Genomic DNA, 22,010 nt, shown 5'->3' with positions numbered 1-22,010 from the left:
ACAGGGAACCAGGTTTACCTGCTCCCAGATGGGTAAGAATTAGAATCACAATCAGGGTCCCAAGTTGATAAGAGTCAATATAAAACCATCGGTAGACTCTGGCAAAGGGGTATCCATAACAGGAGCCAGTCACAGACACGCACCCCGAAATCTATGGGCCAAAATTATAGACAGGAACCCACAATAAGTACCACGCTTAGGCCCCCTTTAAATGGTTACACGTCATAGTCACGGTAGACCCCACCACCACCAAGAACGTGCAATAAGTCATACACACCACATTCCTTGCATTCCCTCCCTACCCCGTAAGCAGGTTAGGGCCAGTCGCAAGAAGACTTTCTATGGATAAGGACCTCTCCCATGAACAGAAACCGGAGTTTGACACGCACTCCAAGACGGGGGTCACAAAGACGTTCTCCCTCTTACCCATCTCAAGGACCTGAGCCACAGAACACTTTCCCACAGCCAGCTAAGTAACAAAGTCACACAGAACAAATAGTACATCTCCCCCCCCCTCCCGTAGATAAAAACCAAAGTCGCAGACACCCGCTAAAGTTCATTGTCGCAGACTCCACAGTAGCCCACTCCCACCCGTCGCTCCCTTCCCCCAACCCGCATGCACCCGTCCTGCGTCCGGATCGCGCAGGCGCCTCTGCTCTCTAAAGGAGTAAATTTTTATAAAAAAGACAACTGCTCGCAGGATCAGACAGTGCACGCATCCCTCGGTTGCGGCCCGCAGTCGGCTCTCTCGCCCCGTCTACGCAACCCCTGCTGCCAGCCCCTTACCTCCGCCCCCACGACCAGCGTCGACGCTCACCTTCTCGGCTCGGGCTGTCAAGGGAGGGCTCCCTGACATCACCTCGGCCCTCCGCCACCTCCGCCAACTCTCCCAGCTCAGCCGGAGCTGGTGCACGCAACAACCAAGTTCAAGGCTGGAGGCAGAAAGGCGGAGGGCGTGGAGAGGGGAGAAGCGACAAGAGCGATATCCTCCCTTAGAGACCTACTGTCGCCTACTTTCCGCCGGCCGCAATCACCAGCACAAAATGGCGACCAGGAGCAGGGAGCCGGTGCTCCGACCACCATCCACCTACTGAGGGAGCGCGCTCTGGCTGGCCGCGTCTATTGGTCGCTATCCACCGTCGGCCAGCCCTGGGCCGCTCTGATTGGCAAGCGGCTGCCACCTCCCCATGCCCCATGCTCCGTGCGAATGCCTGCAAGTCGAGAAAAGGAGTAGCTATTGGCCAATCCAGCGAGGCCCGCTTTTTAGAATTGGTTTCCTTCGAAGATAAAAGACAAACGGAAGCTCTGCCCCTTTCCCCAAAGGGCAAGGGAAATTCGGTGCGATTGGCTGGGAACTGACCCCCAAATGTCATCGCTTTCTTCCTAGCAAGGGAAGGAGCAGACCGCTCAGGCCGAACTCCAAGGGCCTGACCTAGAGGATCAGAAATGCTTACTCCAGTGAAGCCGTGACAGAGGAAGGAAAGAGGGCTGCTCAACGCCATAACTGGAAACAAAAACTAAACGGATTCGGGACCTATTTCGTGCGGCGGGGCCGGAGCGAGAATTATCGCGCTTGGGACAAGTGCAACTGCGCAAAGTTGTATTTCCGCCTCTGCCCTTTAGAACCTGCAGAACAGTCTGTCATGGCGGCCGGGCTGTTAGGTTTGTTCGCCCGCCGCCTTTTGGCAGCAGCGGCGACGCGAGGGCACCTGGCTGCTAGGGTTTGCTGGGAATCCAGCTCCGCCAGGGCTGTGATCGCCCCGTCGGCTGTGGTGGGAAAGCGGGCACCGGAACCGACTGTGCGCTGGCAGGAGGACCCAGATCCTGAGGACGAAAACCTCTATGAGAAGGTGAGAGAGAGGGGAAAAGGGACGCCGGTAGGGTCAGTTGGGGGCCGGCTGATGGGGCGCCATAGAGGACTTTCTTAGGTAGCTGAGGATTGCACAGCTTGTGAAATCCTTGAAAAGTTAGGTATTTTGCCTAGCTTTTTTTCCTCCTCTTCCCCTTGTTATCTCCGGTTCAGAGACAAGACTGGCTTGATTTTGCAGACAGCTACCAAACTTGAAGTGGACAAGGCTCAAAACAGTTAGAAGCAGTGTAGTATAACAACAGTACTAAACACTGATAGGACGCTTGCTTGATGCCTGTGTTCTGAACACTTTACATACATTAACTTATCTGATTCTGAAAACAATTCTATATTGTAGGTACTATTAGTATACTTATTGTACAGATGAAGAAACTGAAGCACAGAGATGTCAAGTGGCTTGCCCAACTTCACATAAATGAATTGCTGCAGAACTGTATTTGAACTTAAGTCTATAAGTTCTGCTGTGCAGTGTTGATAGCAGAGGCTCTGAAATTAGAATACCTGGGTTGGATATGGGTGCTGACAGTTACTTGCCTGTGTGACCTTGGGAAAGTAACTTAACCCCTTGGTGCCTCAGTTTCTTTGTAAAATGGGGAAAGTATTAGGACATCTTTTAAAAAATAAAATACTACACTTCCCTCTTGTGAATAGATGAATCAAAATGCTTAGAACAGCATCTGGGCCTGACCTGTGGTGGTGCAGTGGATAAGGCGTCCACCTGGAACACTGAGGTCACCAGTTCAATGCTCTTGTCTGGTCAAGACACATATGGGAGTTGATGCTTCCAACTCCACCCACCTTTTCTCTCTCTCTCTCTCTCTCTCTCTCTCTCTCTCTCTCCTCAAAAATGAATAAATAAATAAATTTTAAAAAAAGAACAGCATCTGGCACTTAGTAAGTACTCAGCATTGGAAGGTGTTAATTGTTATTGCCACTTTCTACCTCACTGGGATATTGTGTAGTTTGTGTATGTGAAAAGGCCTGGCACATAAGAGGTACTTCATCAATATTAACCTTAGGTTGAGAGGCTTGGATATATAGGATGCTCATTCATTCATTCATTCTGCAAATATGTATTGAGGGCCTTCTGTATGCTAGGCACAGTTCAGGGCCCTGGAGATTCAGCAATGTGGAAATCAGATTAAGCCTTGATGTTAAAGAGTTTATATGATAGTGGAAAACACATAAAATAAATTTGTAAAATATTTGAAAATGGTAATAGAGTATATAATTGATAATATAAGATAATGTGATGTAGAGGATCTTGGGGATGCTAGAAAGAATGTTAAGCAGGATAAGTGGATTGAAAGTGACTTGGGGGTAGGGAGTAATTTAATTAGGTTAAACCATAGGAAATGGCCAATATTCAAACATTTTTTACCTATAGAAATGGGAATTTACTGTAGTTCAACTTAATAGACAAGGTGACTAGGGAATTCCTCTTAAGAGAAGTGATGATGAAGCTAAAACTTTGAATGAGGAGGCAGATGAGGCAGATCCAGCTGTGACAAGATCTGGGGGGGGAGAATTTCCAGGCAGAGGGAACAGCAAGTGCAAAGGCCCTGTGGTGGGAAGGAGCTTGACAAGTCCTACAAACAGAAAGAGTGGAATTTAGGAAGGAAGGGGAGATTGGTCCGAGGTGAAATTGGAGACCAGCTTATGCAGGGTCAGCATAAGTCTTTGTGGAGCAGCAAGAAGTGCTCATTGACCTCTTCTTTTTCCGCAGAACCCAGACTCGCACGGCTATGACAAGGACCCTGTTGTGGATATGTGGAACATGCGGGTCGTTTTCTTCTTTGGCTTCTCCATTGTCTTGGTCCTTGGCAGCACCTTTGTGGCTTATCTGCCTGACTACAGGTGCATGGGGTAACCAAAAGAATGGGATGGGTGGGGGTAGAGGCAGGGGTGGAGGTCAAAGGGGACTCTGCCAGAAATCCTGTACTACACAGTTGAGGAATGGGGAGCTAAGATAGAGATTAATGTCCAGTGAGGCTTCCTTATGTCTCCCCCCACGCTGCTGCCTCCAGGATGCATGAATGGGCTCGCCGAGAAGCTGAAAAGCTTGTGAAATACCGAGAGGCCCATGGCCTTCCCATCATGGAATCCAACTGCTTTGATCCCAGCAAGATCCAGCTGCCAGAGGATGAGGACTAACTAGATGCCCTGTGGGGCTCAAGAGGCACCCCCTTCTCTATCCCCTGCCCGCCATTCTACCCTCTCCTCAGAGCACCTCATTAAAGGGACTGAAATTCTGACTACCTGGTGTTAATTTTGTTAATGCTGGGGATGTGGGAGTAGGGGTGTCAAGCCTTAAAAGGGCCACTGCAGCATTTTTGGGGTGTTCTAGTTACCTATTGCTGTGTAACAAACTTCCTAAAATTTAATGGTGTAAAATGACAATTTAGTATTATCTTTCATGGTTCTTTGGTTGACTGGGCTCAGTTTAGTGGTTCTTTTTTTTTTTTTTTTTTTTTTTGTATTTTTCTGAAGCTGGAAACGGGGAGAGACAGTCAGTCAGACTCCCGCATGCACCCGACCGGGATCCACCTGGCATGCCCACCAGGGGCGACGCTCTGCCCCTCCGGGGCATCGCTCTGTTGGGACCAGAGCCACTCTAGCACCTGGGGCAGAGGCCAAGGAGCCATCCCCAGCGCCCGGGCCATCTTTGCTCCAATGGAGCCTTGGCTGTGGGAGGGGAAGAGAGAGACAGAGAGGAAGAAGGGGGTGGGGGTGGAGAAGCAAATGGGCGCTTCTCCTGTGTGTCCTGGCCGGGAATCGAACCCGGGTCCCCCGCACGCCAGGCTGACGCTCTACCGCTGAGCCACCCAGCCAGGGCCAGTTTAGTGGTTCTTCTTGGGGTCAGATGGTGCCTAGGGCTGGATTCATTTGAAAGCTCAACTGGGCTGGACATGTGTGGGTATGTCTGGCACTTCAGTGTTCTTCAAGGTGGCCTCTGTCTCTCTGTCTTCAGAAAGTTCCTTTTTTTTTTTTGCATTTTTTTCCGAAGCTGGAAAACGGGGAGGCAGTCAGACAGACTCCCGCATGTGCCCGACTGGGATCCACCCAGCATGCCCACCAGGGGGCGATGCTCTGCCCCATCTGGGGCGTCGCTCTGTCGCGACCAGAGCCATCTAGTGCCTGAGGCAGAGGCCACAGAGCCATCCTCAGCGCCCGGGCCATCTTTGCTCCAATGGAGCCTTGGCTGCGGGAGGGGAAGAGAGAGACAGAGAGGAAGGAGAGGGGGAGGGGTGGAGAAGCAGATGGGCACTTCTCCTGTGTGCCTTGGCTGGGAATCGAACCTGGGACTCCTGCATGCCAGGCCGATGCTTCACCACTGAGCCAACCAGCCAGGGCCCAGAAAGTTTCTTGAAGTTCACCCTACCCACCCCAAGCATAAACACTCTCCCAACTTGTAAAAGTGTAGGTTAGTTTTTTTTTGTTTGTTTGTTTTATAAATTTTTATTTATTTTTTGTTTATTCACTTTAGAGAGGAGAGGGAGAGACAGAGAGAAAGAGAGAGGAGAGACAGAGAGAGAGAAGGGGGGAGGAGCTGGAAGCATCAACTCCCATTTGTGCCTTGACCAGGCAAGCCCAGGGTTTCGAACCGGCGACCTCAGGATTTCCAGGTCGACGCTTTATCCACTGCGCCACCACAGGTCAGGCTGTAGGTTAGTTTTGACTAGTTTGATAATTCATATAAGTGCATTTATAGTTTTGCTTCTGACTTTTTTCATTCAACACTATGATTGAGCAGATCCCCGTTGTTACATGATCAGTAGTTTGTCCATCCTCATTACTGTGTTTTCTTCCATGGTATGAACAGACCATACTTCATACATTCTACTGTCCAAGGGTATTTGGGCGCTTTTCTATCTGGGGTTATTACAAATAATTTTGGAGTGACTGAGACTGTGAGTGAGATGCCAGTAGTCGTGGGTCCCTACGAACAGTCCCAGCCAAGCTGCTTTGACTGCACGAAGATGGGCTTTGTGATAGATTCGCTGTGGACATGGTGGCAGGGTGTTCTTCAGCACTTTTTCCTGTCTCAGGATTGGAATGTAGAGTCTGGAGCTGATGGGGGGCATTGGGAAAACCATGATACAGAGTGGCAGCACCTTTGGCACATTCATGGCTATCAGGATGGACATCCGGTGCTACTCAGGGCGATGGTTGCCCACATCTACCCCGTTCCATCAGTCCCGGCCCATGCACTATAACAAAAAGACTGAGTAAAAGAAAAGAATTCTGTGAACATTCTTATACACATCTTTTGATGGACATATGCACTCATTTCTCTTGGGTACATATCTAGAATGGTATTGCTAAGTTGTAGGGTAGACAAGTGATCAGCCTTAGTAAAGCATGGCAATTTGCCTGACCAGGCGGTGGCGCAGTGGATAGAGCGTCCGACTGGGATGCAGAGGACCCAGGTTCAAGACCCCATTGTAGCCAGCTTGAGCGCGGGCTCATCTGGTTTGAGCAAAAAGCTCACCAGCTTAGACCCAAGGTTGCTGGCTCGAGCAAGGGGTTACTCGGTCTGCTGAAGGCCCGCGGTCAAGGCACATATGAGAAAGCAATCAATGAACAACTAAGGTGTTGCAACGTGCAATGAAAAACTAATTGATGCTTCTCATCTCTCCATTCCTGTCTGTCCCTGTCTATCCCTCTCTCTGACTCTCCCTGTCTCTGTAAATAAATAAAGAAAAACATTTAAAAAATGAATGTAAAAAAATGCCAATTTTTCCAACTATACTCCCCCTGTGGTAAATGCTACATCCTCCCCATCACTCAGCATTCTCCATCTTTTTCATGATAGCCATTTTGGTGAGCAGGTGACCTTTTAAGGACCACATTGGGATGAGGGGGTAGTAGTTGCATTCCTCCTGTGTGCCAAGCCCTGCCAGTGCACCATGCACTGACAGGTACAAGGATCTCTGTCCTCAGGGATTTCCCAGGGTGTGTGGTGGCTAGTGTGAGTGGTCAGAGAGCTTAATGTTTTCACCCTACTGTTTGACCCCAAGGATATTTAAATTTTGATATTTTAGACCCAGCTTTGTTCCTGCAGCATAACATACCAACCTTCATCCTTTAATCTAATAGAGCACTTATGTGCAAAGCCCAGTGAATAAGACAGTCCTTGTATCAGACACTTTCAGTTCCCTGTCCATGTCCCAGCGGTATGCCGCTGGCCAACTGCCAGGGTCTACAAGTCTTCACTGGAAGGCTTCCTCTCAGGCTGCCTGCGGGCCCAACAGGCTGGAGAGGCCAGGAGATTAACACCCCCTGGCAGCCACCCTCAATGACTGATGAGAGTTGGTAGATGAGTACCCCTGTCCCCTCACCTCCCAAATGGGACATTCCAGTGAGTGCTCTCTACTGGCTCCCAGAACTCCACAGTGGGCATGTGCACCAGTTACCCACAGTGCTAAGTCACTTAATAACGCTCTTTATTTGCTGCCTTTTCTTTATCACGCTTCCGCACTTCCCCACAACCCGGCAGGTGCTTCCTGGATTCATGTCTCAAATAAACTATTTGACTTCAATCGTTGTCTCGGTCTGCTGCTGGAGGGATCTGAACTAATAAGTTTTCTGTTCTCAGGTGGGTAAGACAAGCACAGATGATAGATAAGTTCCACCAGAAGGCTAGTGCGGCTGGACGGTTGTGCTTACTAGAATTACTGGAATCTTCCAGGAAAAGGGTGGCGACAGGTGAGGTTATAGAGGTGGTCATAGGCCATATTCCTAAGGCCCCATGGGCCCTGGTTAGGAGGAGTTTAGATTCTACACACTACACAAAGTTCACCAGAAACTTTATGAAAACAGCTTAAGAAAGCCCATCTCAGACAATTCTAGACTAAGGGTTATTGCTTACAGTTTTCTCATGGATTCCCAAGGAAATAAAAACACACTATCTTATCAGCTTTACACTGACTATTATTGATAGACATAAGCACCACCATAAACTGACAACAGCTAAAACTGTGAACTTTAAAATATGTTGAGGGAGAACCGATGGAAGGATCCTATGTTCTCAACAAAACATGAACCTGCAAATTTTGATCCCGAAATATTAGACTTGCTGAAACTAGCCACAAGTAAAGCTCAGAATGATGGGAAAGCGATTCATTCATCAAATACTTATTAAGTGACTACTGGAAGCCAATACAGATACAGCAGGGAAAGAAAGATTGAAAGCTTCCTGCCTTCATGGAACTTACATTCTAGCAGAGGAAGATGGATGATAAAGCAACAGATTACATTATTAAATAAAAGGTGGATGAGGACTGTAGGACAGGAAAAGCTTATATTTAAAGAGTAGTCAGCCTGACCAGGCGGTGGCGCAATGGATAGAGCATCAGACTGGGATGCGGAAGACCCAGGTTCGAGACCCCGAGGTCGCCAGCTTGAGCGTGGACTCATCTGGTTTAAGCAGAAATTCACCAGCTTGGACCCAAGGTCGCTGGCTCAAGAAAGGGGTTACTCGGTCTGCCGAAGGCCTATGATCAAGGCACATATGAGAAAGCAATCAATGAACAACTAAGGTGTTGCAACGCGCAATGAAAAACTAATGATTGATGCTTCTCATCTCTCCGTTCCTGTCTGTCTGTCCCTGTCTATCCCTGTCTATCCCTCACTCTGACTCTCTCTCTGTCTCTGTAAAAAAATAAAATAAAATAAATAAAAATAATTAAAGAGTAGTCAGCTTAGGCCTTGTTGAAAAGTGTTTTTTTTTTTTTTTTTAGGGAAAAAAATGTGAAGTGAGCGATGAACCACACAGATGAAAGAACAGTTCTAGGAGAGGGAACATTCTGTATAGTCCCTGAACCAAGAATGAGCCGTAGCTGTTCAGGGAGCAGCCTGAGGCCAAGGACGTATCTGGGGCAAAGCTATTATTGCTGAAATATGACACAGACAAGAAAATTGATGCACGGATCAAATCGTCACTGCAAAAATTAACCTGAAAATTATTCATCTCATTGAACCCAACTTTAGAAAAATGAGGGTGCCCTGGCCAGGTAGCTCAGTTGGTTAAGAGCATCATCCAGATACACCAAGGTTGCAGGTTCGACTCCCAGTCAAGCACATACAAGAATCAACAAATGAATGTGTGAATAAGGGGAACAACAAGTTGATGTTTCTCTCTCTCTCATTCCCTCTCTCTAAAATCAATAGAAAATTTTTTTTTAAAGAAAGTTGGCTTTAGGTGAACTCAGTGGTGGGATTCAAATAATTTAACAACCGATTCTCTGCCCTAATGACTATTTTTAAGTATAAAAAACAATATACCAAAAGGTAGTTTATTATTTCACGCATTTAATACTTAAATAAGGGCAATAGAAGAGGTACACGAAGCTAGATTATAAGAATGTTTTAAAATATTAATAAAAGACAATTAAATAATACCTGACAAAAAACAATAAAACTGTTTTTTAAGATATTTCCATGCCTGACCAGGCAGTGGCACAGTGAATAGAGCATTGGACTGGGATGCCGAGGACCCAGGTTCGAGACCCCGAGGTTGCCAGCTTGAGCGCGGGCTCATCTGGCTTGAGCAAAACAAAAAAAATAAAAAAAATGCTCACCAGCTTAGATCCAAAGTTGCTGGCTCAAGCAAGGGGTTACTCGGTCTGCTGAAGGCCCGCGGTCAAGGGACATATGAGAAAGCAATCTGTAGTGGAATAACCCACTGCATGGCCTTGGATGGGAACACAGCCAACAAGAAAAGAATGTTTTGCCAAGAAAATTGTTTTGTGACTTGAAGGTGGGTCACTGAAACAGGTCTATGTGACTGAAGGCAGTTTCTGGGCTTTTTCTCAGTAAAACATTCTCATAAAATTTCTGTACCTTCCAAGGTTATCCCTTCAGATAAGGAGAGGAATGTTGTGGAAACCATAGAAGCAATAGCAATTAATGCCTTCTGATATTATGTTGTTACTAAGCTATCTTGCAGGTGCACTCCATGTATCTTTAAGTAAAAGTTACACTTGATGTTATGCCAATTTCTCAGTAAACAAGCTTTTTGAAGTCTTGTGAATAAAATTAGGACACAGCATGAACTCGGGGCCATTTGCCTGAGCGAGCGGTGGTCTCCTGCTAGTCCTTGATGATTTCATCTGCTGATCTCTCTCTCTGTGCCCCTGACTCACAACAACATTTGGCACCCAACGTGGGGCCTTAAAAAGAGATTAGGAACAGATGGAACCCCGAAAGGGTAAGTTGGACGTGCTGTGTACATGAAACTTTCGGGTAACTAGCAAAGTCATGGGAAATTCCCATTCATTACTGGACAATTATGTACAAGTTTTAAAATCCCTCTCAAGAGGATCAGGGATTCAGATAAAAGACAAGGTTTTGTTACGTCTTTTAAATGCTATTCAGAAACACTGTTATTGGTATACTCCTGAACATTGTAATCAATTGAATTTGAATGTTTGACAACAAGTAGGAATTTGAATGTTTGACAACAAGTAGGAATCTTCACGCTGTGTTCATTAGCATGGAGATCCACTTGATGTTGAAATGCGGGCTGCTTATAATCTTATTGCTACAGCCCTTAGCCCTTTGCAATCAGATGGAGATTAAGTTAAAGACTTGAGTGAGGTTATTTATAATGAACCTGAAGAATTTGATTCAGCACAGAATGAACAGAATAATGACTTGGACAATACTGTCTCTGCTTCTGAAGTTACTGATAATGTTAATGAAATTCAGCCATCCACAGGCTTTCATCCCTCTTTCTTAAAAAATGAGGGAGCCCCTATGGATGATGTTGCCTGTCTGAAACATTTATTAAATAAACTACAATTTACCCTGGAACAACAGGAGAATGGAAATCAGTTTACTACTTATCCTGTTCAAAAGCAAGATATATGTGAGCCTACGGCTCCTTCAATTCAAGGTCAAAAAATTAATTGGTACTGGCAGGGGAAGGATTTTTCTTTCTTTTTTTTTTAATTTTATTTTTTTAATGGGGTGACATCAATAAATCAGGGTACATATATTCAAAGAAAACATCTCCAGGTTATCTTGTCATTCAATTATGTTGCATACCCATCACCCAAAGTCAGATTGTCCTCTGTCACCTTCTATCTAGTTTTCTTTGTGCCCCTCTGCCTCCCCCTTTCCCTCTCCCTTTCCCCCCTCCCCCCATAACCACCACATTCTTATCAATGTCTCTTAGTCTCACTTTTATATCCCACCTATGTATGGAATAATGCAGTTTCTGGTTTTTTCTGATTTACTTATTTCACTTCATATAATGTTATCAAGATCCCACCATTTTGCTGTAAATGATCCGATGTCATCATTTCTTATGGCTGAGTAGTATTCCATAGTGCAGGGGTCCCCAAACTACGGCCCGCGGGCCACATGCGGCCCCACCGCACTTCCGGAAGGGGCACCTCTTTCATTGGTGGTCAGTAAGAGGAGCATAGTTCCCACTGAAATACTGGTCAGTTTGTTGATTTAAATTTACTTGTTCTTTATTTTAAATGTTATATTTGTTCCCGTTTTGTGTTTTTTACTTTAAAATAAGATATGTGCAGTGTGCATAGGGATTTGTTCATAGTTTTTTTTATAGTCCGGCCCTCCAATGGTCTGAGGGACAGTGAACTGGCCCCCTGTGTAAAAAGTTTGGGGACCCCTGCCATAGTGTATATGTGCTACATCTTCTTTATCCAGTCATCTATTGACGGGCTTTTTGGTTGTTCCCATGTCCTGGCCACTGTGAACAATGCTGCAATGAACATGGGGCTGCATGTGTCTTTATGTATCAATGTTTCTGAGTTTTGGGGGTATATACCCAGTAGAGGGATTGCTGGGTCATAAGGTAGTTCTATTTTCAGTTTTTTGAGGAACCACCATACTTTCTTCCATAATGGTTGTACTACTTTACAGTCCCACCAACAGTGAATGAGGGTTCCTTTTTCTCCACAGCCTCTCCAACATTTGCTATTACCTGTCTTGTTAATAACAGCTAATCTAACAGGTGTGAGGTGGTATCTCATTGCACTTTTGATTTGCATTTCTCTAATAACTAAAGAAGATGAGCATCTTTTTATATATCTGTTGGCCATCTGTATCTCTTCCTGGGAGAAGTGTCTGTTCATGTCCTCTTCCCATTTTTTATTGGATTGTTTGTTGTTGAGTTTTATGAGTTCTTTGTATATTTTGGATATTAGGCCCTTATCTGAGCAGTTGTTTGAAAATATCATGGGAAGGATTTTTCAATTCCCTGAAATCTCTGAAATGCAACAAATTCTTATGTGTCATGATGATTTAGAATCTAATTCTAGTAATTTTTCTGCATCTATTTTTCCAATTATTCAACAGCCTTTTCCTCTTAATGCTCCAGATCCTGGGGGAGGGCATAGTATCCAATTTGACCAATTTGAATTACTTTCTTAAAGCTAGGCAAACAATCTGTTGCTACGTATGGACCTCAGTCCTCATATGTTCAAGATCTTATGTCTTCCTATTGTAATGATCATTTAAGCATTCATTTGGGTTGGGATTTACTTGCTAGTATGGTTTTTGAACCAGGACAATATTTACAATTCAAATCTTGGTGGAGAGAGGAGGCTCTTCGAATATCTTGCATGAACGCCAGAAATAATCCCCTGGGAGTTACTCTTGAAATGCTCATCGAAGTTGACGCTTATGCAGCTGTGGGACAACAACTGGTTATACTGATGCTGTTATAGCTCAGATTAGATCGCTTGTCTTAAAGCCTGGATGCAAATCACTGGAAATAGAGACAAGGGAAAAAAGCTTGCAGCTTTACATCAGTTGGTACAAATTCAATTAGAATTAGGACATATAGAAGAATCATGAAGTCCTTAAAATTCTCTAGTCTTGGCCCTGGCCAGTTGGCTCAGTGGTAGAGCGTCGGCCTGGCGTGCAGAAGTCCAAGGTTCGATTCCCAGCCAAGGCACACAGGAGAAGCGCCCATCTGCTTCTCCACCCCTCCCCCTCTCCTTCCTCTCTGTCTCTCTCTTCCCCTCCCTCAGCAGAGGCTCCATTGGAGCAAAGATGGCCCAGGCGCTGGGGATGGCTCTATGGCCTCTGCTTCAGGCGCTAGGATGGCTCTGGATGCAACACAGTGACGCCCCAGATGGGCAGAACATCACCCCCTGGTGGGCATGCCCGGTGGATCCCGGTCGGGCGCATGCGGGAGTCTGTCTGCCTCCCCGTTTCCAGCTTCGGAAAAATGAAAAAAAAATTCTCTAGTCTTTGTAATAATAAAATAAATAAATACTAATTTTCTTTGGTGTTTTAGCTACAATCCTCTAAGCTATCATTTTGTTTCTTTCTTATTCTTTGCCTGGAAACTGAGGCAGGGGACATGTGTTGAATCTGACTATACAAAATATCCCAGCAGCTGCCAAGAGAATTTTCTTGGGGGAATTTTGTTTAGTCCCATCCATCATCAGTCTCTCTGTCAGGAAATGCCCTGATTAAAATCAGGCAGGTATCTTTTTAGTCTGACTGTGCTCCGAAATCCCGGGTTTCTCTTTAATTTGTCTGGTCTGGTTTGTCTGATTCTAATTTCTGTTTAGTTTTTGTTTAATGTTGTCTAAAATGTGATTTTTAAGGCCTGAATTGTGTTTACATACAAAAATTAAAAATGCCGGCTTTTATATTGAAAAAATAGTTTCATCCATATATTTTTTTGCTTTAACATGAGAAATTATAAGGAACGCTCATTTAAATTTAAATTGAATAGAATATGGATTCTTAAGACTTGCTAATTTGGTTAATTCATTATAAGGTATATTCAAAGTTTGAAATCAAATAAGAATTCAAATATTAGGATTAATTAAAGTTATATGTTATACTTTGTGTTTCTGTATTGAAAATTGTCTTGTTTATGTGTAAAATATGCTCAAATTTGTAAAACTAAGGAATTAAATAAAATTCAGTCATTTTAAGAATTTATCTCAAGCTGCTTCAGACAGTTGGCTGCTTGTAGGGCAACATCCTAAAAAAAAGGAGGCACTGAGGAAAGCAGGAATTTAGTTCCTTTAATGCCCTATAATAAATAGACTTAACAATACAAGAGACTTTTAGATATAGAAGCTGATGCATCTCTTATTACTAAGCAACATTAGTTTTCTTTTTAGCCCCCTTAGGCAGTAGTCACTAAGCTGCATGGCTTAGGGAAAGTCCCTAACAAAGCTCTAAAATTTCTTTTACAATAGGAAAATAACAAAGGTCATTTGGCCTCTGATAAAGAAAAACATTTATCTTATAAATAATTAAAAGAGCAACTTTTTAAATTATAGTCTAAACTTTCTGACAAGGAGTTTTTTATATTCACTATGACCAAATTTCTATCAAAGCTCTTAAAGAATTAAAAACAGCTTGCTCCCAGTATACAAATAACTGTCTTTATACGTAGGAACTGCTATACTCCTTCATAAACTCTGAATGTTTTATCTCAAAAAATTTAGAAATATTAGCTTGGACTGTTCTTTCAAAAGCAAAAGAGTTACAATTTATAACTTAGGAAAATCAAGCTTGTATTCAAGCTAATAAAAATGCTAATGCTAACCCTCTTATTAATATTACACATGGCCCTGGCCAGTTGGCTCAGTGGTAGAGCGTCGGCCTGGCGTGCAGAAGTCCCAGGTTCGATTCCCAGCCAGGGCACACAGGAGAGGCGCCCATCTGCTTCTCCACCCCTCCCCCTCTCCTTCCTCTCTGTCTCTCTCTTCCCCTCCCGCAGCGAGGCTCCAATGGCTCCTTGGCCTCTGCCCCAGGCGCTGGAGCGGCTCTGGTCGCAACATAGCGACCGCCCTGGAGGGGCAAAGCATCGCCCCCTGGTGGGCGTGCCAGGTGGATCCCGGTCGGGCGCATGCGGCAGTCTGTCTGACTGTCTCTCCCCGTTTCCAGCTTCAGAAAAATACACACACACACACACACACACACACACACACACACAAATATATATATATATATATTACACAAGATGAACTTTTTAAATGGACAATTTGCTAATTTACAACAGCAATGTAGACAAAATGTAGGGATGAGAATTTGCTCTTATATCCACAAATACGGGACTAGTAAATACCTTCAAGAAAATTGAAGCCTCAGCATAAGTTAGAAATAGAAAAAAGGGAAATTTGACAATTAAATAAACTTACCCAGGAGGCAAAAAATGTTTTAATTAAGACTAAGACTTTGGCCCTGGCCGGTTGGCTCAGCGGTAGAGCGTCGACCTGGAGTGCGGGGGATCCGGGTTCGATTTCCGGCCAGGGCACACAGGAGAGGCGCCCATCTGCTTCTCCAACCCTCCCCCTCTCCTTCCTCTCTGTCTCTCTCTTCCCCTCCCGCAGCGAGGCTCCATTGGAGCAAAGATGGCCTGGGCGCTGGGGATGGCTCCTTGGCCTCTGCCCCAGGCGCTAGAGTGGCTCTGGTCGCAGCAGAGCGACGCCCCGGAGGGGCAGAGCATCGCCCCCTGGTGGGCAGAGCGTCGCCCCTGGTGGGCGTGCCGGGTGGATCCCGGTCCGGCGCATGCGGGAGTCTGTTTGTCTCTCCCCGTTTCCAGCTTCAGAAAGAAAAAAAAAAAGACTAAGACTTCAAAAAACATCTTTGACTCTGTTTCTAGCAATGCTAGCTGTTGTGTCTATAACAATAAGCATAACTAACTATTCTTACTAAGTTTATATTACTTAAATAAACAATGTTGAACAGTCAGACACTGTATCAACATTATGTAAATCAACCTTTAGAAAAAATTCATTAAAAATATCCTAAATCTTTAATAATCCATTATACAAATGACATATTAATAGCTTATAAAAAATGTTGAACTTTCAGTTATCCTTAAAAATGCTTCTGAAACCTTAAATCATTGTAGTTTAATTGTAAAGACAAAATTCAAACATCCTGTCCTATTAACATTGTTACTAATTCACAATATGTAGAACATACAATTAAACTTATAAAAACTGTTTATATTTCAAATAATAGTTCTAAATTACACAAATTGTTTCTCAAGAGTTACAACTTTTATTATAAGAATGAAATTTGCCTATCTATATAACTCACATTTGTTCTCATACAGCTTTACCAGGACCTATGTCTACTACAAATAATGAAGTTAATCAATTACTCATTAAATAAAAAAAATAGCTACTAAGTTTTATACAAAGACTCATAGAAATAAAAGAAATTAATGCAAAAATTTAAAATAACCTGGCAAGAAGCTCAGAATATTATTAGAAACTGTCCTCAGTATAGTATTATAAATACTCCTCCATTACCGAGAGGAATAAATCCTAAAGGGCAATACAGTAATAACCTGTAGCAAATAAATATTGCTCGTATTTCTTATTTTAAAAATCTATCTTATATATGGTTTTATTAATATTTATTCATCCTTTCAATAGGCCACACCTTTGCCTAGAAAAAGGCTAATTATGTCATTCAACATTTTATTAAAGCTTTTAATGTTATAGGCATTCCTAAAGCAATTAAAACTGACAATAATCCTGCCTATACATCTACTAAATTTCAACAATTCTTAGCATTTTAGAATATTAAACATACTACTAAAATTCCATATAATCCACAAGAACAAACAATTATTGAATGCAGTAATTGCACTCTGAAAAATATGTTACTTAAACAAAAGGGGGGAGAAGAAAGGAGATTACCCCCTAGAATTATGTTACACAAAGCTTTATTTACTTTCAATTTCTTAAATACAGGATAATTTGCTGCAGACAGCCATTGGACAAAAAATAACAGTTCTAAGATTAATCAACCTATACACTATAAAAGTGAGTTGGATCAATAGGTACCTAGTGTAGTGCAGCATTGGGGAAGAGGGTTTCCTTGTGTCATTGCAGAATCCGGTGAAGTCCTTTGGTGTCCTGCTCACAGAGTTAAACTAACAACATGAATAAGAACAATAAATTCTTTCCATATCCACCCATTGCTGAGATGGAAGAAATGAATTTCAAAAAAAGAATCTTAAAAATACTAGTACTTGGTCGGCCCTGGCCGGTTGGCTCAGCGGTGGAGCGTCGGCCCGGCGTGCGGAAGTACTGGGTTCGATTCCCGGCCAGGGCACACAGGAGAGGCGCCCATCTGCTTCTCCGCCCCTTCCCCTTTCCTTCCTCTCTGTCTCTCTCTTTCCCTCCTGCAGCCGAGGCTCCATTGGAGCAAGGATGGCCCAGGCGCTGGGGATGGCTCTGTGGCCTCTGCCTCAGGCGCTAGAGTGGCTCTGGATGCAACAGAGCGACGCCCTGGATGGGCAGAGCATCGCCCCCTGGTGGGCATGCCGGGTGGATCCCGGTCGGGCGCATGCGGGAGTCTGTCTGACTGCCTCCCTGTTTCCAGCTTCCGAAAAATGAAAAAAAAAATACTAGTACTTGGTATTGAAAAGGCTAAAATACCAAGTTGGGATTAACTTAAAAAACTGACCTTTAATGGTAAAAAAAATGCTACAAACTACTAAAAAAGAAAAAAATGCTACTAACCTGTTTTTAGCAATAATTGCTTTGGTAACAATTCCAGTAAGTAGAGCTGAAAATTTTAGTTATTAGGCATATGTCCCTAATCCTTCATTAAATAAAGCTATTCGTTAGGAAAATAGTGCCTTTCCTATTTTTGTTAATGACTCTAATTGGCTTCCAGGACCGTTTAATAATAAAGGTCCCTTAACACCTTCAGAAGAAGGCATGAAATTAGAAAATTATACAACAGGAGTTGAGGGATTACCTATATGTACAGGACATGAGCCACATTGTTTAAAAATAGAAACTCAAGCTTGACTCTCTATTGTCAAAAATAAAGAGATGAAAAAAAATAAACGTTTGTTACAAGGATATAGATTTAAAAGTAATACATCTGTACATAAAATGTTATAAATTAAAGCCCAGAAACTGCCTTCAGTCACATAGACCTGTTTCAGTGCCCGCCTTCAAGTCACAAAACAATTTTCTTGGCAAAAGATTCTTTTCTTGTTGGCTGTGTTCCATCCAAGGCCATGCAGTGGGTTATTCCACTACAGCAATCAATGAACAAGTAAGGTGTCAAAACGAAAAACTGATGATTGATGCTTCTCATCTCTCTCCGTTCCTGTCTGTCTGTCCCTATCTATCCCTCTCTCTGACTCTCTCTCTCTCTGTTCCTGTAAAGAAAAAAGTAAAAAAAAAAAAAGATATTTCCATATTGCTTTTTCTTCTTTCTTTCTTTCTTTCTTTCTTTCTTTCTTTCTTTCTTTCTTTCTTTCTTTTTGACAATCAGAGAGAGGGACAGACAGACAGGAAGGTAGAGAGATGAGAAGCATCAGTTCTTCATTGCAGCTCCTTAGTTGTTCATTGATTGCTTTCTCATATGTGCCTTGACCGGGGGGCTTCAGCAGAGCAAGTGACCCCTTGTTGAAGCCAGCGACCTTGGGGGGTCTGCTCAAGCCAGATGAGTCCGCGCTCAGGCTGGCGACCTCAGGGTTTTGAACCCGGGTCCTCTGCGTCCCAGTCCAACGATCTATCCCCTGTGCCACCGCCTGGTTAAGCCCATATTTCTTCTTGCTTGGGGTCCTCACTTGCAATTTTTTTTTCACTTTATGAATGAAATGAACATTCCTACAGGCGCTTAGAATACGCTGCTGCGTAGATTAATGCTAAAAATGAGTAAGGAATGTAAATTTGTGATTTCCACATTGGGTGGCTGCCTAGGCACCCACCTTAGAGAGAACTCTGATTACTAGTGCCATTTTAACAACTGGTTCGCCCAACTCAACAAAAAATGAGATACTGGTTCTGCTGAACTGGTGTCAACCAGCTGAATCCCACTTTGTGAAGTGTACCACTGTATGGCATTGAAGAGGAAATTAAATAGGCTCAGAATTTACTCCAGGGCAAACTTTCTGAATAGAAATTCATCTGAGTCGGCATAATTCCAATTGTAAATGTTAATATTTGTAAACAGAGCCAACCTCAGAGGTCAATCGCCTGTGAGTCAGAGGGCGAACCAGGGCCGACCAGGATCCAGGTAAGGCAGCCTGGCGTCAACTATTATTAGAAAAGGATCATTTACTCACTCACTCATTTATTCATTCACCCAACAAATATTTACCAAGTGCCTATTGTGTGACAGGGGATAAAGCAGTGAGTAAAACAGGCAAAAAGCCCTGCCTTTCTTGGAGCTGATATTTTTTGTAGGAGACAAATAATAAATGTAAAAAATAACAACTTTGGGTAATGGTAATTTATAGCTAAATTAGTAAAATGTGTAACACGGTGATAAGTGTTAAGGAGAAAAATAAAACAGGAAAGGGAGCGGTAGAGCGTCGGCCTGGCGTATGGGGGACCCGGGTTCGATTCCCGGTCAGGGCACATAGGAGAAACGCCCATTTGCTTCTCCACCCCCCCCCCTTCCTCTCTGTCTCTCTCTTCCCCTCCCGCAGCCAAGGCTCCATTGGAGCAAAGATGGCCCGGGCGCTGGGGATGGCTCCTTGGCCTCTGCCCCAGGCGCTAGAGTGGCTCTGGTCGCGGCAGAGCGACGCCCCAGAGGGGCAGAGCATCGCCCCCTGGTGGGCAGAGCGTCGTCCCTGGTGGGCGTGCCGGGTGGATCCCGGTGGGGTGCATGCGGGAGTCTGTCTGACTGTCTCTCCCCGTTTCCAGCTTTGGAAAAATACAAAAAACAAACAAACAAACAAACAAACGAAAAACACAGGAAAGGGTATAATGTGTTTATTTTATTTTATTTTTTAAATTTAATTTATTGTGTTTACATAGATTCTAGTGTGTCACCGAATGCACCCCTCCCCCATATTCCCCTCAACATCTCCCTTGCCCCCTCCCCACAGCGCCCTCCCCCCTTCCCTACAGGTTTCCCCCATCCTATCATCCCCCTGCCCTGGCCGGTTGGCTCAGTGGTAGAGCGTCAGCCTGGTGTGCAGAAGTCCCGGGTTCGATTCCCGGCCAGGGCACACAGGAGAAGCGCCCATCTGCTTCTCCACCCCTCCCCCTCTCCTTCCTCTCTGTCTCTCTCTTCCCCTCCCGCAGCCAAGGCTCCATTGGAGCAAAGGTGGCCTGGGCGCTGGGGATGGCTCCTTGGCCTCTGCCCCAGGCGCTAGAGTGGCTCTGGTCACGGCAGAGCGACGCCCCAGAGGGGCAGAGCATCGCCCCCTGGTGGGCAGAGCGTCGCCCCCTGGTGGGCGTGCCGGGTGGATCCCGGTCGGGCGCATGTGGGAGTCTGTCTGACTGTCTCTCCCCGTTTCCAGCTTCAGAAAAATACAAAAAAATATATATATCATTCCCTTTCCCTCTGTTCTCTTTTCCTCTGGTCCTTTTGATCCCTCCTCTGTCTCAATTCCGTTCCTCAGTTCACATTGTTCCTTGGATTCCTCAAATGAGTGAGGTCATATGATATTTATCTTTATCTGCCTGACTTATTTCACTCAACATAATAGTTTCCAGGTTCCTCCATATTGTTGCAAAAGGTAAGATTTCCTTCTTTTTCATGGCCTCATAGTATTCCATTGTATATATGTACCATTGCTTTTTTTTTTTTTTTTCAGAGAGAGTCAGAGAGAGGGATAGATAGGGACAGACAGACAGGAACGGAGAGAGATGAGAAGCATCAATTATCAGTTTTTCGTTGCGACATCTTAGTTGTTCATTGATTGCTTTCTCATATGTGCCTTGACCGTGGGGCTACAGCAGACCGAGTAACCCCTTGCTCAAGCCAGTGACCTTGGGTTCACGCTGGTGAACTTTGCTCAAACCAGATGACCCTGCGCTCAAGCTGGTGACCTCGGGATCTCGAACCTGGGCCCTCTGCATCCTAGTCTGATGTTCTATCCACTGCACCACCGCCTGGTCAGGCTGTACCATTGCTTTTTAACCCACTCATCCACTAATGGACACTTGGGCTGTTTCTAGATCTTCACTATTGTGAACAATGCTGCCATAAACATGGGGGTGCATTTCTTCTTTTGAACCAGTGATATGGTGTTCTTGGGATATAGGCAGTAAGCTCACCGACATCTCTCGCAGCAATATATTTGCTGATTTATCTCCACGGGCAAGTGAAATAAAAGACAGGATAAACAAATGAGACTATATCAAACTAAAAAGCTTTTGCACAACTAAAGAAAATATGAACAGAATAAAAAGACAAACCACACAGTGGGAGAACATATTTGACAATACATCTAATAAGGGGTTAATAACCAAAATTTATAAAGAACTTGTAAAACTCAACACCAGGAAGATAAACAATCCAATCAAAAAATGGGCAAAAGAATGAATAGACACTTCTCCAAAGAGGACATACAGATGGCCAATAGACCGATGAAAAAATGTTCAACATCACTAATCATTAGAGAAATGCAAATTAAAACCACAATGAAATATCACCTCACACCAGTCAGAATGGCGCTCATCAACAAAACAACACAGAGTAAGTGCTGACGAGGATGTGGAGAAAAGGGAACCCTCCTGCACTGCTGGTGGGAATGCAGACTGGTGCAGCCACTGTGGAAAACAGTATGGAGATTCCTCAAAAAATTAAAAATCGAACTGTCTTTTGACCCAGCCTTTCCACCTTTAGGAATATATCATATGTGTTTAGATTCAAACAGACTGCATCTAAATAAAAAATACTCCCTGTGAACACTATCCAGCCTCTGCTGCCACCAAGATTCTAAGTCATATTGACCTCTGGGCCACCATTTTTCTCACCTGGAATCCACTTTCTCCCTTTTCCAGAAAATTCCACTCACCTTACAAAGTGGCCTCTTTAGAGGAAGCTTTGATTTTGATAAAAAAACAAGCTCAGCTGGGTCAGTTTGGGATCTGACCCTGAAAAAGACTTTTGATTAATAAAATTTACCATTTTTAGTTTAAAGTCTGTTTTGTCTGATATATGTAACTATAGCTACACCTGTTTTTCCCCCCACCATTTGCTTTTTCCATCCCTTCACCCTCAGACTGTACAGGGTGGGGCAAAACTAGGTTTACAGTTGTGAGTGCATGAAGCAGAGTTTATTCTTGCATTATTATGTATTAATTATTGTATTATTTTCCATACGAACAACTGTAAACTTATGTTTGCCCCACCCTGTATGTTTCTTTAAGGCTAAAGTGAGTCTCTTGTAGGCAGCATATTGTTTGGTCTT

At 44.1% G+C, this 22,010-nt stretch overlaps 2 protein-coding genes and 1 pseudogene across 7 annotated transcripts in view; 2 read left to right on the top strand and 1 right to left on the bottom strand.

Annotated features, from left to right (window-relative positions):
- Nucleotides 1–1,226, bottom strand: part of RBM10 (RNA binding motif protein 10) — a 28,436-nt gene extending 27,210 nt beyond the window's left edge. For 4 of the 6 annotated variants that reach the window (XM_066248711.1, XM_066248712.1, XM_066248714.1 and 1 more), the window contains exons 1-2: nt 818–1,226; nt 19–151 (exon numbers count right to left, since the gene is read on the bottom strand). In XM_066248711.1, coding sequence (XP_066104808.1) covers nt 19–151; nt 818–856 — 172 coding nt within the window. In that variant the 5' untranslated portion in view covers nt 857–1,226. Of the gene's footprint in view, nt 1–18; nt 152–786 lie in introns of all 6 variants that reach the window. The other 2 variants (XM_066248713.1, XM_066248716.1) reach the window with 2 other exon arrangements.
- A 181-nt stretch (nt 1,227–1,407) lies between these two features.
- On the top strand, nt 1,408–4,125 carry NDUFB11 (NADH:ubiquinone oxidoreductase subunit B11). Its single transcript, XM_066248718.1, has 3 exons — nt 1,408–1,850; nt 3,597–3,727; nt 3,898–4,125. Exons 1-3 carry the CDS (start codon nt 1,644–1,646, stop codon nt 4,022–4,024), a joined length of 465 nt encoding a protein of 154 aa, XP_066104815.1. The 5' UTR covers nt 1,408–1,643; the 3' UTR covers nt 4,025–4,125.
- Nucleotides 4,126–5,790: 1,665 nt separating this feature from the next.
- Nucleotides 5,791–6,103, top strand: LOC136317741 (reactive oxygen species modulator 1 pseudogene; annotated as a pseudogene).
- Nucleotides 6,104–22,010: the final 15,907 nt, after the last annotated feature.

The sequence above is a fragment of the Saccopteryx bilineata genome, chromosome X (genome assembly GCF_036850765.1).
Source record: "Saccopteryx bilineata isolate mSacBil1 chromosome X, mSacBil1_pri_phased_curated, whole genome shotgun sequence".
NCBI classification, from domain to species: Eukaryota; Metazoa; Chordata; class Mammalia; order Chiroptera; family Emballonuridae; genus Saccopteryx; species Saccopteryx bilineata.
Note: the sequence above shows the minus strand (reverse complement) of the source record. Positions and strands in the feature narration are given on the sequence as shown.

Bases quoted from the DNA above. Each gene is read 5' to 3' on its own strand.
- NDUFB11 (XM_066248718.1), top strand. From the start codon at position 1,644: ATGGCGGCCGGGCTGTTAGGTTTGTTCGCCCGCCGCCTTTTGGCAGCA. The intron at 1,851-3,596 runs GTGAGAGAGAGG...CTTTTTCCGCAG, and splicing joins ACGAAAACCTCTATGAGAAG to AACCCAGACTCGCACGGCTA. The intron at 3,728-3,897 runs GTGCATGGGGTA...TGCTGCCTCCAG, and splicing joins GCTTATCTGCCTGACTACAG to GATGCATGAATGGGCTCGCC.